Source organism: Haliotis rufescens, unplaced genomic scaffold (assembly GCF_023055435.1).
Source record: "Haliotis rufescens isolate VD_foot unplaced genomic scaffold, xgHalRufe1.0.p SCAF_17, whole genome shotgun sequence".
NCBI lineage: Eukaryota > Metazoa > Mollusca > Gastropoda > Lepetellida > Haliotidae > Haliotis > Haliotis rufescens.
In genome coordinates this window covers 25,885,527-25,905,688 of record NW_025963857.1, presented here as the reverse complement: position 1 = coordinate 25,905,688, position 20,162 = coordinate 25,885,527, and the positions used below count along the sequence as shown (strand labels likewise).

Here is a 20,162-nt window from a genome sequence, read left to right as displayed (position 1 = left end):
AAATTTAGAATTTTGCATATTGTGTTAAAAATCACTGATTTAGCTTCAGAAATCCTTCAGAAAAACATATCATAGGATGGTTTTTCTCCCACTTGCCTGATTAACTTTCAGAAAAGCTCTTTTTGACACCACCGTGCAGAGCCAGAAATTTCATTTTGGTCTAAAAATTAGGTAACATTTTAAGAAAATGTTTATTTGAATTAAACCATAATATTATTGTAGCATAACAGCAGTAATCCATGGCCAATTTTGGTGCATATTCATCTAAACTGAATTTTGGGAATAGAAAAATGACTTTGAAATGTGGCGTTAATGTCCAATTTTGGGGGTAAGTTAATAACTTATGACACATCTCAGCTTCCAGGCAGGCACCATTTCTAGTACAGCATCAACTGTGCCGGTCATTAAGGGAATGCAGAAGATTTTCCTAAGCTTGAAATGTCTTACCTACAACAACAAAATATGAAAAGAAGCATAAGGAGTCTGTAGTAAACATGAAGAAAACAATGTTTCATGATTAATCGGTTTCTTTTGTCTTTCAACAGTTCTTCACAGTACTCCAAGTCTTTTTTCATGTTTTTCTCTTTTTGTGCTGCCTCTTCCAATGGGCTAATAGAATCTTCCAAAGCTTCAGTTGACTTTTCGATATATTCCTTTGAAGATTTCAGCTCTTGTTGGGTGTATTTAAATTCCTTCCCAATTTTCTTGACTTTTGAAGCATTTTTGGCCAGGCTGGTTTTATAGTTTGAGCATGAGCACTCTTTTCTCTCCTGTTAACGGTTAAGGCTGAAATATTTTCCTCTCATATTTGGCTTAAGGGTTTCCAATTTCTGTCTCTTTACAGCAAATTCATCAGTGGCTCTTTTGAATTTTCTTTTCAAATAGTAATTTTCCCTTTCTAGAGATATGCTTTTCCCGCTTTTCTAGAGATATGATTTTCCCGCTTTCTGCGTTAATCAATGAGTTTAGAGATGGGATTTTGAGCCGACCCTCCGAGGTGTGGTACACCAGCTTTGAGAATAATTGCAGGGAGAGTTACCTCCTCTTGCCATGAGCATTGCTACTATCATAATTTCAATTTATGAACTCCAATATTAACAGCTGATCAAAGTATGCGGTTGGTGAATATTTACACAGTGTGTCTTGCCACTGGCCGCAAAACCTACGTACATACTGGATCAGGAACAGGCTAAGTAGTTGCCGACAGTATCTTAATGGACGTAAGGTGTTAGTGTACAACGACACACTGGATCAGCCGGAGCACCAACTGTCCTTTCCGATCAAGCATCCCTTTATGATCATTTGAATGAAGAATTAATACCCATTCTGATCAAACTCCCCTTTACACCTTTACGAGATTAATACTTATATACCCCTTTCCGATCCTCAGGTTACAGGCCACCGTCATATAGCTGGAATATTGCTGAGTGCGGCGATAAACAACCAACCCATCCTCAGAATTATTTGTGAGTTATGGTTCGTTATTTCAGGGTGGGTTACACTAATTTCGAAAGCTTCAAAATGAGAACCCAAGTAGATAGAAATATCGTAACCCTGTCTAAAAAAGTATGTTATAAATGGAATTTTAATTTCGATTTATATCCCAATACCAGTTGATTGAGCTAAAAGTGTCACATCTAAATTAGTTGTGTACATTAACAATAATCCCAGGTGTCGTCTCAATTGGAGTTGTGTTATGATGATAGTTTGTATGTGAATGTTATACTAGTTATAGTGGAGGAATGGTTGAATTAATGAATGTGAGTCCATTGATTGCGTGGTTGAAAAATAAGGACAAAATACAAAGTCTTAACAGAGTCTGTGCTGTCATTACTACATGCTGAATGGACTGGTCCACTACCGTCAACTACTAGATTGACATTTTTGCAATCATGTCTTATAAACGAAATGTTAGAAATATGAAATAGGGTTACAAAGTTTCTGATTTTTAGGGTTACAATATGACCAGGGTTATGAAATTTCTAGGGGTGTAAACTCGTTTGGATTAAAAAAAAATACATACACCTTTTCGGGGTGCAGGCAAAGCATGACCGATTTCATTTGGTGAAAGAGCCTACTGAAGGTCAAGCGAAAACGTCACCTTATGTTTATGATATAAATAATAACGATTTATGTAGTAATATTTTTGCTTTATTCTTGGTAACATTGATTCTACTTTCGTTACCATGTTTCTACACAGCACAAATATCATTGTCATCTATTGATCTTTTTGTTGTCTGGCAGGAAATCAGAACATATATTTGTTGAAACATGAAATACCTATTGTATAACATTCACACTTAGCTTACTGTATACAGAGAAGTTATATTTTTTTATGAATATTTTCTATTTTGATTGTAAATACTGTTACAATATAAAATAGTCACATATAGTTAGAGTTATCTTCATGTTCTAAGCCTTAAGCTAAAGCCGACATGTTGATGTCGGAAAATCGGGTCCCTTCTTTCTTCCATCTGTTTTTCTTTAGTGGTATCTTCTGATTGAATCAAGTTGCACATTGAACAATGGAAGAGGAAATCTTCATTCCTGCTCCCTTAGTTATTTCAATGTGAGATACAGATTACGCCCGGAATAGAAAACTGCATAATTCTCCCTGGTTCATTCTTCATTGTAAGACACCACACATCCACAACCACAAATCACAAGTCACTGAGTCTGACCACCGGATCCATTTAGTCACCTCTTACACCTATGAGACGACTAACGGGATTGGGTGGTCAGGCTCACTGACTTGGATAATGCATGTCATTGTATCACAATTGCGTGGATCAATGCTCATGATAACCTGGTCCAGATTTGATTATTATTTAGACTGCCGTCATATAGCCCAAATATTGCTGAGTGCGGCGTTAAACAACAAACAAAACATATGGTTAACCAGCTTAAGTTACTGGGGACCTATTCTGACAATGAGTAAACATCTGAGACCTGCATCACTTCAGGCTTTCCTCCCACATTAAGCTGACACTCCACGATATAACTGGAATACTGTTAAAAACGGGTGTTAAACGCCACTCACTCGCTCACTCACTCAGGAGTATAAAACTAAGAAACTTCTCCTTATTTTCAAACATTTCTCTGGTCCATTTGGACCAGTTATATGATTTTGTTTTTGTTTTAAATCGGCTACTCTTTTTTTGGAGCTGGTCCCCTTTGACTGATGTCTATTTGGAGGAACTCTTCTGACCCGTGAAGATCCGGGGTAGAATAGCTCTTCAGCAACCCATGCTTGCCGTAAAAGACGACTATGCTTGTTGTAAGAGGTGACTAACGGGATCGGGTGGTCGGGCTGGCTGACTTGGTTGATGCATGTCATCGATCCCAATTGCGTGGATTGATGCTCATGATGTCAATCACTGGATTGTCTGGTCGAGACTCGATTATGTACAGACTGCTGTCATATAGCTGGAATATTGCTGAGTGCGGCGTTAAACTACAAACCTACCAACCTCAACATTCTTTTGACAATGGCGCCACTGCTTGGTAACCTTATTGCATGACATCATGGCACTGAGAGGGCACTGGTGGCCAAGTAGTCTAAGGCGCCGCAAATCACTGTGCAGAGTTGCGTCCCTTGGGCATGCTAGAACCCTATGATTCGAATCATGTTTGGCCCAGATTGTTTCTGGGTTTGTCAGCACCATACCCATGCTCGTGGGTTTCACCGAAGTGGTAAACATCTGAGACCCCCATCACTTCGGGTCTTCCTCCTATATCAAGCTGGCACGTTGTGATATAACCGGAATACTGTTCAAAGTGGCGTTAAACCAATTCATTTACTTACTCATAGCACTATGTGACGTCATCAATGGAATGTAGAAATTGAAGGAACTACAGCGCTTGTTGGGGCATGGCACTTAATATGGTGAATACGGTACATCCACATATTGTTATCGATTAGCACTCAATCACTCGAATTTACTTGATTGTTTAACATGTTCAACAATATGTCATTAAAATGTAACCCTCACAAACCTGAAACAAACCAGTGTACCTCCAAATTTGGCCGATGGTACATACAAGTTTATACATCTTCTACAACATTAACAGTGCCATGTAAGGCCTACTGAGGTTTTGGTGAATGACTACATGCATTAATAATGACAATGTATTGATCTTGCAGCAACTATGTTTTCTTAGACCTTGAAGTCCACTTCAGTGTTAGAAATTGTCACTAGTCTTGTCGTCCTGGCCAAACTGCCGAATAGTTATCATATGGACTCTTAGAAATTTGCCATTTTTATGGGTTTTTCTATATGTTATCATAAAGACGAGTGTACTAAAAATGTTAGTTTCTACCCTCTACTGCTGCAATTTGTGTTCAATATAGATGAAGTTCCTTAGTTGTAAGATGAAACTGGATAGGTATTGATTTTACGTATTTCTCAGTTTAACGAGATAAATAATTAATGAGGTTGTTATAGCTGTGTACAATATACACCATGGCTGCAGCTTGCTACTGTAGATCCTAGGGGATATAGCCCAGGGAGTTATCTTGTAATCCCAAGTAAGTACCCAGTGCTCCAGTAGTAAAACTACACTCACTCATTTCAGAATTTCAGTAACTAAGGACAACAAAAATCTCGCTCTTGAAGAAAATAACGATTTTTCTCCATCCCACTTTGCCTGCCAGGTGTACTCAGAGCTACAGAGAAGCAGCGTATTTGCGTAAAATACCCCATCAAAATATTCAAAACCCAATTACTTTCAATAAACTTGCCTAAAGAAACACGGGCATTACATGGAAAACTCAAATGTGTAAAAACAGCACGTGTTACAAATACCCAATGAAGATTTTTCAGAATGCGTACAAAGGAGCTAATTTCCGAAACACAAATACGAGCTATTTGACTTTCTGAGTCAAGCCTACCCTATATATTAAGAACAATTATCATTGTTGTATACATTTAAAACATTATTTCATTTTTATAAATCTTAAAATGTTCACTCTTTAGGGGAAAAACCCAATAGAATTATGAATATGTGAGTGAAAAAATATTGGTTAGTAATTTACCCAATGAAAAATGTAATAACCCAATTAAAATAGAAACCCAAAAGTAAAAACTCAATTGCTCAAAAAGTTATCTTGAGCTCTGGGTTTGTAAACAACATGCATATCAAGGTGCAGATTTCGGTCGATTGCAGGATTTGCAAAGCATGTGTACCAATAACTGGGCGTCGACAGATATTTTGCAAATCTTCTCATGGTTGTAATCAAGGTGCTCAAGTGATTTGCTGCACTTCGCTGAGTAAGACAGGTTTTATTACAATATACAACTTGATTATTGATCAAATCGTCTTGACTGGGCGCTGCCATTTTGTTAGAAGCAAATGCAAGTGATTCGAGATATGAAATTTGGTTAGTCAATAGGCGGGACAGAGAAGGGACAGAAGTCGTAATAGCCACTGGTGGTGCTACAGTAGAGCCCAGAAATTCCAGACTAGTTCAGCAAAGGTGGAAACTGGACTTTTAAAGTCAATTAACTCCCCTTGCCCCGGGAAGATGTGATGGTACAGGCGGGAGAACAAACTACAAAGCCAGGCCCAACTGTTCTCACCACCATTCCTGTTTATCCTGCCAAAGTACCGTCTTGACTCCTGGCTCATCCAGAGCTCCAGAACGTTTTGAGCAATTGAGTTTTTACTCTTGGGTTTTTATTTTAATTGGGTTTTACATTTTTCATTGGGTAACCAATATTTTTTCACTCATCTATTCATCACTCTATTGGGCATGTTGGGTATTTCCCAAAATTAGTAAACATTTTAATATTTAAAAAAAAATGAAATAATGTTTTAGATGTTTACAACTGTTCTAAATATATACATGATATAGCAGTGATATAGGCTTTACTAGGAATGTAAATTAGCTCGTAATTGTGTTTCGGAACTTGATCCTTTGTATGCATGCTGAAAAAGCTTCATTGGGTATTTATGTGTGCTATTTTTATACATTTGAGTTTTTATTTAATGCATACGTTTCTGAACAGAAGTTTATTGAAAGTAATTGGGTTTTTGAATAATTTTTTGGGGTATTTTACGCAAATACGCTGCTTATCTCTTCGACTTTTGTGTTGCCAAATACTCGAGTCACTTTAGCAAATGTTTAGTATGAAGTGTATTGGTTGGAATATATCAGTCTGTTATTATTGTTCTCCGTGAAGTCCCATTGGACAAGAACATTGGGCTGTGTACTATTGAAATTTTATCATTTTATGTATGTGTTGTTGGTCTTCTTCTAAAATGTTGAACAGTACCAGGATCAATATCAGTATTAACCCAGTTTGAAACCAGCATGTGCTATATATTGCTATATGGCTGCTGGGCTGAGATATTGCTGATGGGATGTTAAATGTTAGCTTGTACACTAGTAGGAGATGACTTAATGGATCAGGTTGACCATCTTCCCGAGGCAAGAGAGTTAACTGACTATAAAAGTCAAGTTTCCACCCTTGCCTAACTAGGCTGGTATTATGAAGTTACATTTTGGCTGGACTAACGAGTCTATGCATAGTCCAATCAAAATCGCGCACCGAAATTGAAATCCGGTTCGTAAACTGTCGTGCAGGATTTGCAATGCAATTGCAACGCCAACTCGTCAGCAGATATTTTCCAAATCTTTTCATGTTTTTAATCAAGGTTCTCACATGATTTGATGCATTTCGCGATGTAAGACCCGTTTTATCACAATATGGATCTTGATTATCGATCAGATCGTCCTGACCGGGCGCCACCATTTTGTGTGAAGCAAACGTAAGTGATACGAGAGGTGGAATCTGATTGGTCCATAAGAGGCTTAGAAGGGACATAACTGGTAATAGCCACTGGTGGCGCTACAATCAAGCCCAGTAATTCCAGCCTAGTTCGGCAAGGGTGGAAACTGGACTTTTAAAGATGCAGGTTGTCAGGCTCTGTGACATGGTTGATGCATGTCATTGTATCCAGACAGCATGGATCTTTCATAATATCAATCACTGGATTGTGCTGTCCGAACTTGATTGTTTACAGGTCACTGTCATATAGCTAGAATATTGTTGAGTGCGGCATCAAACATACAAACAAACAAATGAATCGGGTAGACTTTGACTGAAGTTTGTGCTGACCATGCTGACACCATTGTTCTTCAATTAATAATGGAAGTGTACTGATGGGTCATAGTTAGGGCTGAAACAGGTAACTCGGGTTGGTTGCTTGCTTGCTTTGTTGTTTTACGCCGCACTCAGCAATATTCCAGCTATATGACAGCGGTCATTAAATAATCGAGTCTCGACCAGACAATCCATTGATTAACATCATGAGCATCGATCCACGCAATTGGGATCGATGACATGCATCAACCAAGTCAGCGAGCCTGACCACCCGATCCCGTTAGTCGCCTCTTATGACAAGCATAGTCGCCTTTTACGGCAAGCATGGGTTGCTGAAGACCTATTCTACCCCGGGTCTTCACAGGTCAGGTAACTCGGGACAACCCGGACCCAAGGTTAATCACGTGATATTTTGTTTAATGACAATAATAAAAATCCATGAATACACTGCAAGTCGCTAATCTTCTCATTTCTTTCTGACTGTGCATGCTTCCCTATTTTTTCTTTGAGTAAAGATAAAGTTTCTGTCATTTTCAATGTACACATGATCAGATCATTTAATATTTCAGATCGTTTTTGGCAATATGCATGTATTACACAGCTGTTTTGTTTTGGGGAAACGTGTTCACTATACACAAGACAATACTGTATACATTATCCCTCAAGGTAAGTCAAAGAAAGGACTAGAACACTGAACAAGATGGATGAGGTGTTGGTATCAAATATGCAGATACTTCAGTGGTTAATTTAATTAAACCTGAAAATCTAGCAATCCTTGACAGAACCAATTATTGAAAGTTAAAAATTTAAAGGGTCCTGACCTTCAAATACCATAGCAGGAACTCTTGTGTGCCCCAGGACTCCTCTAATTCCGAACACGGCTCGTTTTCTGTATCACATCATTATCTATTCTCTTCACAGATTTAATCAAGCCAGCTGATCATGGGGCTGTTGACAGACCCCAAACAGAGGCAGCGGCTTGTGGCCATTATCTCCAAGTACAACCAGAAGCTGAGCATCCTGCTGTACGTGGCGGGACTGGTCTGGTTCCTCCTCCTTGCGTACCAGCCCCTCAACGCCAGCACCTACTTCTCCGAGAACGCCCTGCTTCCGGGTCTCGTGGAGAACGAGTTCTACAACGATGCTGAGATCAGCAACTTTAATAAACAGCTGATGGAACAGCTGAAGAAGGATGAAAAGTCAGTGATGGTCCTTGTGTGTGAGATACAGCAGTGATGATTGGTCCTTGTGTGTGAGATACAGCAGTGATGATTGGTCCTTGTGTGTTAGATACAGGAGTGATGACTGGTCCTTGTGTGTGAGATACAGGAGTGATGATTGGTCCTTGTGTGAGATACAGAAGTGATGATTGGTCCTTGTGTGTTAGATACAGGAGTGATGATTGGTCCTTGTGTGAGATACAGAAGTGATGACTGGTCCTTGTGTGTGAGATACAGCAGCGATGATTGGTCCTTATGTGTGAGATACAGAAGTGATGATTGGTCCTTGTGTGTTAGATACAGGAGTGATGATTGGTCCTTGTGTGAGATACAGCAGCAATGATTGGTCCTTGTGTGTCAGATACAGCAGTGATGGTCCTTGTGTGTCAGATACAGCAGTGATGGTCCTTGTGTGTCAGATACAGCAGTGATGGTCCTTGTGTGTCAGATACAGAAGTGATGGTCCTTGTGTGTCTGATACAGCAGTGATGGTCCTTGTGTATCAGATACAGCAGTGATGGTCCTTGTGTGTCAGATACAGCAGTGATGGTCCTTGTGTGTCAGATACAGCAGTGATGGTCCTTGTGTGTCAGATACAGCAGTGATGGTCCTTGTGAGTTAGATACAGCAGTGATGGTCCTTGTGTGTCATATACAGCAGTGATGGTCCTTGTGAGTGAGATACAGCAGTGATGGTCCTTGTGTGTCATATACAGCAGTGATGGTCCTTGTGAGTGAGATACAGCAGTGATGGTCCTTGTGTGTCAGATACAGCAGTGATGGTCCTTGTGAGTTAGATACAGCAGTGATGGTCCTTGTGTGTCATATACAGCAGTGATGGTCCTTGTGAGTGAGATACAGCAGTGATGGTCCTTGTGTGTCATATACAGCAGTGATGGTCCTTGTGAGTGAGATACAGCAGTGATGGTCCTTGTGTGTCAGATACAGCAGTGATGACTGGTCCTTGTGAGTTAGATACAGCAGTGATGGTCCTTGTGTGTCAGATACAGCAGTGATGGTCCTTGTGAGTGAGATGCAGCAGTGATGGTCCTTGTGTGTCATTTACAGCAGTGATGACTGGTCCTTGTGAGTGGGATACAACCGTGATGGTCCCTTTGTGTCAGATACAGCAGTGATGGTCCTTGTGAGTGAGATACAGCGGTGATGGTCCTTGTGTGTCATTTACAGCAGTGATGACTGGTCCTTGTGAGTGGGATACAACCGTGATGGTCCTTGTGTGTCAGATACAGCAGTGATGTTTAGACATCTGGGCCCCCAAGTTAATGCAAGAGAACTAATTGGGACCATGTGCATGATTTGTGAGAACAAGATTCCATGTCAGAACATGATCAATCTTACTACAACCCAAAAGATCATTAGGATGAAAGAAAGGAATTATATTGGTGTCATGTTTGAACTCCCTTTGCAGGACAACTCCTAAAGACTGGATCTATGAGCAGTTCCGGAGTTTTGGTCTGGATGTCTACACGCAGAACTTTTCACTGAAATACCCATTTGGGCCAGTCGATAAAGTAAGTAGAGATGCTCATCTCCCTGAGATATCTAGCCAACTCACAGAATCTTTCTTCAAGCCTACCTCCCTTTTATATATATATATATATATATCCAGTATACTATGTCTGAGTGGTGGGGTATCCATGTTAAAATACGTCATGGTATCTCAGTGGGCTAGCACTATATATCAACATCGCTCCGGACTAGAACAAGCAGCCACACACACAGACACACATGCATGCATGTCGCAATATTAGTGTAATAATCTTGGACGCGACATTGCACCCCATTTCACCTCACCATGATATATTTATTGGCTTCCAGGAGATCCCAGGGAGGAACATCTATGCGATCCTGCGAGCTCGCCGCTCGTCTAGCACTGAGTCTGTCGTAATATCAGCGCCACTCCGTCCCTGGCTGGCTGAGGATGAGCAGACCAGTGGGGGCATCGCCGTCATGATGGCGCTAGCGAGACACTTCAGAAGTACGTACAATATGAGGAGAAGAATTCTATCTTGGTCCCCTGTTTTGTGATATAATGGATAGAGCGTCTGCCTGGAGAGAGGACGATCCTTGCTTCGATTCCCTCCGAGTCATGGCAAAATATCTTAGAGATTGTACTTGTTGTTACCCTGCCTGGAGCTAGACATGAAGGGAATAAAACAAGGACTGGTTGGATCAGAGTCAGTAAACTGTGTCTGAGTAGGGTATCCATGTTAAAACTATGGCATGGTATCTCAGTGACCTAGCTATTAGCTCACCTTGACATATCTTATCCGGTGAAACCTTGTGAATCTGGACTCTGTGGTCTAGTGGTAGAACGTCTGCCCGGAGAGCGGAAGGTCCGGGGTTCGATGCCCGTCTGCGTCATACCAAAAGACGTTAAAAGATGGTACTTGTTGTTACCCTGTCTGGCGTTCGGCATTAAAGGGCTAATACAAGGACTGGTCGGCTCGGAGTCAGTATACTGTGTCTGAGTGTGGTATTCATGTTAAACTGCAGCATGGTATCTCAGTGTGCTAGCACTATAAATTGGCATCAGTTCGGACTAGTACAAGCAGCCACACACACACACACACACGTGCATGCAGGTCGCTATATAAGTGCAATAATCTTGGACGCGACGTTAAACCCAATTTCACCTCACCTTTACACTGGATGCACGTTTAATATTTCTCTATGATTACGGTAAAATCCATTTTTGCACAATCATGGAATAATTGCTTGAAACTTGCTTCAAAGTACAGATAACTCTGAACTGTACTTTAGGACTTCAGGTTGATGAGGCTCTATGATATTAGTCCACATTCAAAGTGTTATATTTCAGGGGTGGTCGGGTAGCCTAGTGGTTAAAGCGTTCGCTCGTCACGCTGAAGACCCATGTTCGATTCCCGACATGGGTACTATGTGTGAAGCCCATTTCTGGTGTCCCCTCTGTGATGTTGCTGGAATATTGCTAAAAGTGGCGTAAAACCATACTCACTCACTCACTGTCATATTTCACTAGGTATCTTTTTTTCCATATACCATATTTTCTTGAGTATAGTGCGCACTTTTTTTCGAAAAAACACAGCTGTGTAGAAGGGGGTGCGCATTATACACGAATTATGAGTTTTGATGTTTTTTTCCCCCCTGGAAAGACATTACTGTGAGCACGAAACACCGGAAATACCATGTCAACAAATCCATACTGAAGTACGCAAAATAATCATGTAATTACACTGTCTGGCTATAAAAAATGTTCTTTGAATATCTGGACTTATGTTTTTAACTTATTTCATTAATTTTATTCAAAATTCCTTATAATATTGTTTTTATTAATTTCGGCTAAATCGTGTGTGAAGCGATCGGAAGATCGCACAACTCACCGTTATTAACAGCAACCACGGTCAGAATACCGCTATTGACGCCTTGAAACGAACTTTAGTTGACAGAGAATGGATACATATATCATAAATGACATACTTTGACTCGTTAAAAGTCATATTTGTTTTTGTTTGACGATTCTATGTCAACATGAAATTCTTGCGATCACACGATCACGTGCGCATGAGCCTTGACGGTGACTGGTCAGACTGGTTCCATGTAAAAAATAATACCCGGCAATAGCGATCAGCTGCTTCGCTTAGGGTTATTATTATTTAAATATGTTTAGTAAAGGCTGCATATAATTAAGAAAATAATGGAATATATTATTCCTGATAAAAAAAATAGTTTCAGATACAATTGTTGCCGATCCTTGCATTAAAAATCCTATAAAGTTATATCATTGGGTGTGTCTTGACCGAATCACCGGTCGATTCCAAGAAAACATGTGTACAGCTGATTGCTGTTTCCAGGCTTAGTTTACGAGAAAATACACAAGGTAATCTTAATCCCTAGATATAAAACAATGCCTAGCAGAACAATATATTCTGTTTAAACGGTAAATAAACATGTCTGGTGATTTTTTATCTCAAATTTCGAATTTGTACTGACGAAGTTTCTCAGCACCCGTTCGTTTGCCGGACTTCGCTGAAAGGGTACGGTGTAAATTTTTTCTGCGCATAATATTCAAATTTCTTTTTTTCCAAAATATTGAACCCGCTAGAGGGGGGTGCGCATTATACATGGGTGCGCACTATACTCAAGAAAATACGGTACTAAACAGTGCCAAGTCAGCTGCGCTTGTCATGATGATGGAGAGCAATCATTAATTTGTAATGCGTTGTTGTGTTAAATGGTTGTTATTGTGAGATCTGCTACATCATATAATGGTATAATATCACAGAATATGCTCCCTCGTTATTTCCATTGTGTACTGATGCTGATGCTGGTGTTGCAGACAAGCCCTACATAGCCAAGGATATCATCTTCCTGATGCCAGAGTATGATGAGGTGGGGATGCAGGCCTGGTTGGATGGCTATCACGGGACCACGTCGGAGTGTAAGTAGGAGCTAGGACTAGACTTTTTGATGTTTATCCGCCATTTACACATTGACTTTAGTCCTGGCCCTCCAGGTCATATCGACCAATACACCTACAGTTTTGTCATGGACCTCCGTGATGTATTAGCCAAAACACCTACAGTTTTGTGATGGCCCTCCAGGTTATATCGACCAATACACCTACAGTTTTGTCATGGACCTCCGTGATGTATTAGCCAAAACACCTACAGTTTTGTGATGGCCCTCCAGGTTATATCGACCAATACACCTACAGTTTTGTCATGGACCTCCGTGATGTATTAGCCAAAACACCTACAGTTTTGTGATGGCCCTCCAGGTTATATCGACCAATACACCTACAGTTTCCTCATGGACCTCCGTGATGTATTAGCCAAAACACCTACAGTTTTGTGATGGCCCTCCAGGTTATATCGACCAATACACCTACAGTTTCCTCATGGACCTCCGTGATGTATTAGCCAAAACACCTACAGTTTTGTGATGGCCCTCCAGGTTATATCGACCAATACACCTACAGTTTCCTCATGGACCTCTGTGATGTATTAGCCAAAACACCTACAGTTTTGTGATGGCCCTTCAGGGCATATCGACCAATACACCTACAGTTTCCTCATGGACCTCCGTGATGTATTAGCCAAAACACCTACAGTTTTGTGATGGCCCTCCAGGTTATATCGACCAATACACCTACAGTTTCCTCATGGACCTCTGTGATGTATTAGCCAAAACACCTACAGTTTCGTCATTGGACCTCCATATTGTTTTGGCCAAAACACCTACAGTTTTGTCCTGGCCAGCATGATTTTTAATATGTGTTTAATGTTATATACTTGCCAAATGCCTTCACATCCCGGGCTCCAAAATGGCTTTGTTTTTATTGACTGAGTAAACGTTATGTTGTACCAGAATCATGTTTTGTTCCATTTATGAACTTCAGTTCATACCTCAATGTATCAGACTGCTTCTGAATTAAAAATTTAGAATTAGATCTGTACAATATATCATGATGCGTATCGCAATACAGCCTTGTGCATCATAACATATTGTGATACACTTTAAGCCTCCAATACCCATCCCTAATGTTTATCACCTACTTAAATTTCAGTCAGTACATTCACGATCTCATTAAAATAAGATCTGAGTTCTCTCTGCCACTAAACAAAGATCTGAGGACATCCCCTTACCGGTCACGTCAGACCGACCTTTCGCAAACTTTGACCGACCACTGAAACGAATAACAAGAAGTTGATATCAGCCAATGAGAAAGCAGCTTTCTCGAGCTTTACAGCACTCGTTTCAACCTGGCGACTTCCATTTCAGACTACGCTTGAAAAATATGTTGACATAGTTCTCGATTAAAATTTTGAAAACTGAACAAACGCACATTCCGGAATGTCTAAAATATGGTAACATTGGTTGCAATTGTGTGGCAGTGCTTCCCACGTACTGTGCAACACCTCCTCCATTCAAATCTTTATCCCACAGAAGCGAGAGACACTTGACGGAATCAGTCATGCAGTTCGGAATACCCCATGGTAACGTATTCGAGGTTGCATGATTAGAAAACACATTCTGACTGTCACTTTCATGATCTGGTAAGCGACACTTTGATTGGTCGGATGAAAGGTCGTTCTGACGTGACCTGTAATGGGATGTCCTCAGATCTTTGTTTAGCGATGGCGAAATCTAAGATCTGCTTTTAATGAGATTGGTACATTCACGATTGTGTATTATTCTTCTGCAGTCATCTTCCCTGGCCGACTACCCGGACGTAGTGGTCAGATCCAGGCCGCTCTGAACCTGGAGATCCCCCCTGAGAAGACAGCCTATCTCAACATTAAACTGGAGGGCATCAACGGTCAGCTCCCCAACCTCGACTTCGTGAACCTCGTAGTCCGTCTCTGCCGCAAGGAAAGAGTCAAGGTCACACTCAACAAGATGGTGAGATGTTTAAATGTTGACCTAGAAACAGCCCATTTTCGGGATATCTGAGGATCTATCAAGACTCAGAGGCCGATATTTGGGTCCAAGTTGGCCTAATGGTTACAAGGATTCGGAGACACTGTTAGTAGGTTGCTCACAGACACTTATAGAAATATGGAACTGACATCAGTTTCTTGCATCATGGGAGAAGATCGCAGGGGCCCAAGAAGCCCCTTAGTTTTGAACACTTCATAACCTTGCTCGTGGTTTCATCAAGGTGTTAAACATCCATGACCTGTACACTTTGGGCTTTCCTGTCACATTATTTTTGGAATATAACTGAAAATATTTTCAAGCTCTCATATACCCAACTAACACACTCACTCCTGCACCATACAATTTCTCTCGGCCAGGACGACTACATGTACGACCCTGAGACGTTCGAAGGCTACACCCATGCTCTGAAGACCATGTTGAACATGATGTGGTATCAGGCATCTGGCTCCCCTACAGGCAACCATGGACTGTTCCACAGGTTTCACATTGAGGCTCTGACCTTGAGTGGGGAACCTGAGAAGAGGGGAAGAAGTGTTGGACTGGACAAGTCAGGAAGGTCAGACAATTTCAGAGCTTTGAAATAACCCGACTTTGAGTATTCGGACAAATTACCTGCCTGTTCTTATTTTGTTTATTATCTTGATCCTCATCCTGACCATTTTGTTGAACCAGCTATTTGATATATATATGATAGACATCTTCCCGAGGCAAAGAAATTAACAGACTTTAAAAGTCCAGCTTACACCTTGTCGATCTAGGCTGGCATTTTTGGGCTCGATCTTAGCGCCACCAGTGGCTATTACGAGTTATGTCCCTTCTATGTCATCTCTACTGACCAATCAGATTCCACCTCTCATAACACTTGCATTGCTTCAAACAAAATGATGGTGTTCAGTCAAGACTATCTGATCGATAATAAAGATCTTTATTGTTATAAAATGAAGTTCATAAAGTCACTTGAGCACCTTGATTAAAAACATGAAAAGATTGAGAAAATATCAGTTGGTGCACAGTTGACTGCACGCATGCTCTGCAAATCCTGCAATCTAATGAAGTAGGCGCGGCAGTTGCCATGTTATTTTTTAACCGGATGTCGATTTTGTTTCGGGATTTTGATTGGACTATCCATAGACTCGTTAGTCTAGTCAAAATATAACTCTATAATTGCAGCCTATTACGGTAAGGAGAGAAACTGGACTTTAAAAGTCAGTTTACACTTAGGAAGATGATGAACAGAAGTTGCTTCTTCAAGTAACATTGAGACCGCCTCCGCTGTCAAGAGGTAGAGCGTCCGCCCGGAGAGCGGGAAGGTCCGGGGTTTGTTCCCCGGTGGCGTCATAGCAAAAGACATTAAAAGATGGTACTTGTTGTTACCCTGTCTGGCGCTTGACATTAAGGGTAACAAGGACTTGTCGGCTATGTAATAATGCAACAAAATCCCCTCCCATTATATTATCAACCAATCAGGAAACAGGAGTCCATTAGTCAGCATAGCCAAATTCATTTTTGTTTATGGTTTTATAAACGCCCAAAAAAATGTTGGTTAACGAGTCATATGCCACGAAATCACTTGCAATATATTTTTTCGTGGGTATCTATTAGGGCTGGGACGGGTACTCAGGTCTGGCGGGTACTGAGTATGACCCGGGTACCCACAGGACTACCCGGACCCATGGTTAGTCACATGATATATTGTTTCATGACCAAAAAATATCTGAAACTCAATGGTTACACTACAAGTCACTAATGTTCGCATTTCTTGCTGACTATGCACCCATTCCTTCTGACCTTTATAGGTTTGAATAAAGATAAAACTTTAGTCAACTTCAGTGTATGCATGACCAGATCGTTTTATACGTGTATCTAAATACATTTTAGCGGGGCTACGGTCAAACTATTCCCTATCGGACATTTTACACCCAAGTCTTGAGACATATAGCGGGTATCCGGGTAGGGTCGGGTAATAGCGTGGTGGGTACCTGGGTAATAAATTTGGACTCGTCACAGTCCAAGTATCTGTTAACATAACTGACACACATCAGTCTAATCACATTCACACTTTACCATGTGTAACAACTCTATGCATGCTATCCTTACAACTGACAATGACAGCAGTTTGGGTTATGTGTGATAGAATAAGCAGTTCTGAGAGGGAGAGTTATCTCCCTTACATCATTTCATTTTTCTTCCAGTTAGTTTGGCTTTTGTGTTTCTTGCCAAGCATAATTTGACATCAATACCTGCAGAACTATCTACAATATTCGTATGAAATAATAGCCCTATTATAATATAATAATAAAAGCCCCAATATCTTCCCATGCTAACACAACCAAAAATGGTTTCATTTTTTAGAAAAAAAGTGAAATCAAATTTTGTTGTATTGTGAAAATAGAAAATGTGTTCTTAAATTTCTTTTATCATGAAAATAGTTTTACGAACAATTTCATCATTTCCGGGGGAGTTATTATCATGATTATTACAATTTTCTCACACGTTCAAGAAAAGAATTTAAGAAATGAATGAGGATTTCTATCGTCAAACATTTCTGAGGAATGACAGTAGAAATTACATTCAAATATATGTTTCATGTTGTGGCAGGATCGTGGAGGGCGTGTTCCGCAGTCTGAACAACCTCCTGGAACGTTTCCACCAGTCCTTCTTCTTCTACATCCTGTCAGGCACGCAGAGGTACATCTCCATCGGCATCTACATGCCCCCCTTCGCCCTCATGGTGGCCGCTGGCCTCATCAAGGTGGGATGTTACCTTGTGTTAGTTCATGGTAGCCTAGTGGTTCATGTGTTCACTCATCCCGCTGAAGATCTGGATTTTATTCCCCACATGGGAACAATGTGAAGCCCTTTTTTGGTGTCCCCCACCGTGATATTGCTGGAATATTGCTAAACGTGGCATAAAGACATACTCACTCACTAACTCACTACAATGATTGGTGACTTTCCATTTTGGTGAGGAAATGCTCTAGAACAAAGTTTCCAGCTTTAAAAAAACATTACACCCGAACACATCACACCATCACCATGGTCACCACCCAAACAAAATAATCTGTCAGTTCCCATCAGAGACTGCAGTTTTAATAATGTGTCAGTCGAATGTTGATTGCAAAAAACAACAACTTCAATTCTCTACTTCTGTAGGCAATGAGAAAGAGAATGATGTGGCAGGTTCTGTCAGGTAATCAGGTTGTGTTTTTTTCGGTTGTGACCATAGCGATGCTGGGATGTGTTAGGATGTAATGTTTTTTTAAAGCTGGAGACTTTGTTCTAGTGCGTTTCCATACCAAGATTGAAAGAAGTAGAAATATATAGTGTGAGATAGGATAAGTATATGAATATACAATTAATTGTAATATTTTAAATTCAAGAAATTATGAAATAAGGGAAATTATTTTTTATTGTATTCAATATTTATTTGTAATTTTTGTAAATGTCAGTTCAAAGGATTACTCTATTTGGACATTCACTGACTGTGATGTGTTGTTTGTGCCTGTAATTTGTTTACAGATGAGTGAGAAGGAAAATAATTTATTTTTTTTTATTCCTTGCGTGTTTGGGGGGGCAGATGCATCAACCAAAACTGTAAAAAACTATGATGTCATTATTATTCTAACTCTAGGCCCTAGCATTGTGGATTGGCGCCGACTCCTCTCAGAAGAAGCCAGAGGCTGATTCAGCAGCTGTTCAAGATGCAGATAAGGATGGAGAGAAGAGTGAAGAAGACAAAGCGGAGAAGAAAAAGGAAGAGCAGAAAAAGGAAGATTCGGAGCAGAAAAAGAAGGAAAAGAGAGAGAAAATGGAGAAAGAAAAGAAGAAGTTGGAAGAAGATGAGGAAGAAGATGAGGAAGAGGAGGAGGAAGAAGAAGGAGAGATAGGAGATGAATCTGAAGTGAGCTTTGAGATCTATTTTGGTTTGGTCAAATAACAAGCTTTGATTACTGAAATTATGCAATTTGTTTTTTCTTCACTAAAGTATAAGTTATGAGGCAGTGACTTATTAAAAGTGTTAAACATTGGAATTAATTATAGGCCGTTTCTTGTTAAAAAAAATATTTAAGCAGTATTTGAAAGTTCTATTTTGCTTTTATTATTTGGTATTGATACAGAGGAGAAAGATGGTTGTAGTTCTACATTGTTTGTAGCTTGAACTCAAACATATTACTGACATCAACAAGTCAAACACCAGCAACTAACTGTCCTGACCATGACAGCCCATACACATAATCCCACTCATTCCTAACATTCTAAAACTCACCAACTTCCAACGATTACTAAAGCGCCATCTTGGTTACAGATGCCCCAGCAGGTCGGACTCCGTAGCCTGCTGCCGGTCGTCTTCATCTGCATGCTGCTCGGCTTCCTGGCATACTCCGGACCTAACCTCATGGCCCAGTTCTCCACGCCGTTCCGGCTGCGCGTGCAGGACTCGCTGCTGTTTGGTCTCCTGGCTCTCTTCTGTGCCTCTCTGCTGTATCCCAGGATGATCAAAAAGTGAGTGGAGCTATGTACCACTCCAAAGACGCTAAGAACCTGATTCCTTCATATTACTCTATCATGACAGATTAACTCTTGTAATATGAAGATTACATTAAGTAATACGTTACCACTGTTATACCGAGGCTGTTGTCTCCCACAACTGCTGCTATAGCGAAATCTACCACAGAGATCTCAATTACCTCATGCAGCACGTGCGTAGCCACCTAGCTGCCATGTGACACCCTCCACTCTTGTCTCTTCGCTTGCTCTAGCAAGACGTACAATAAACTGCTCAAGGGTTCCTGTTTCTCCGACCATTCGGTGATATTTATTACTGTTTATTCTCTCTAATAAACTGTGCTTTTACGGGGCGTTTGCTGTAACTACGCTTGGAAATATTTTTCCCGCCAAAAGGAAATATTTTTCCCGCCCTTTTTTTCTATATACTTGCGGGGTGTCTCGTATGCACGTTGCGTCTTACGTTCCCCTGTTCTAGTATATCTTGGGTTTTTTACATCACTTATTCCTCTATATGTTATATGTGTATGTTCTATATTCCCATTGCTCGTTTATTTTCTTGTGAAAATACTCGTTTGTGACTATTTGTGGTGCGTGTGTTGTTACCATGTTTTGCTCTTTGTTCATAGTACAAACAAAATGTCTGACATGGATGTTTCGCCGTCCTCCACCCCCTCTACCCCCGCAACCAGGAGCTGCGGGGTGTGCCGCAAGCGAGCGCTACCGGCTGTATGTGCAGTCCGTTTCCACCCCTGTGGTGGCCGGCTCGTCCTGTCGGGGTCCCTTTGCGGGTACCACCACCACAGCTGCGGCGGATCCCTTGGCGGCCCGTGGGAGCCAGACTCCAGACGTACTGGGTGAATTGGGAACAAGTGTTCGACGACCCG

General features: G+C 40.8%; 1 protein-coding gene across 4 annotated transcripts in view; it reads left to right on the top strand.

Annotated features, from left to right (window-relative positions):
- Window positions 1–20,162, top strand: part of LOC124113130 (glycosylphosphatidylinositol anchor attachment 1 protein-like) — a 32,716-nt gene that overhangs the window by 260 nt on the left and 12,294 nt on the right. For 2 of the 4 annotated variants that reach the window (XM_046473366.2, XM_048397807.1), the window contains exons 2-10: window positions 8,028–8,305; window positions 9,755–9,857; window positions 10,165–10,324; window positions 12,665–12,766; window positions 14,534–14,730; window positions 15,126–15,325; window positions 17,368–17,521; window positions 18,401–18,670; window positions 19,076–19,272. In XM_046473366.2, the coding sequence (XP_046329322.2) occupies window positions 8,049–8,305; window positions 9,755–9,857; window positions 10,165–10,324; window positions 12,665–12,766; window positions 14,534–14,730; window positions 15,126–15,325; window positions 17,368–17,521; window positions 18,401–18,670; window positions 19,076–19,272 (1,640 nt within the window). In that variant the 5' untranslated portion in view covers window positions 8,028–8,048. Of the gene's footprint in view, window positions 1–1,390; window positions 1,467–4,458; window positions 4,529–8,027; window positions 8,306–9,754; window positions 9,858–10,164; window positions 10,325–12,664; window positions 12,767–14,533; window positions 14,731–15,125; window positions 15,326–17,367; window positions 17,522–18,400; window positions 18,671–19,075; window positions 19,273–20,162 lie in introns of those variants that run through there. The other 2 variants (XM_046473367.2, XM_046473369.2) reach the window with 2 other exon arrangements.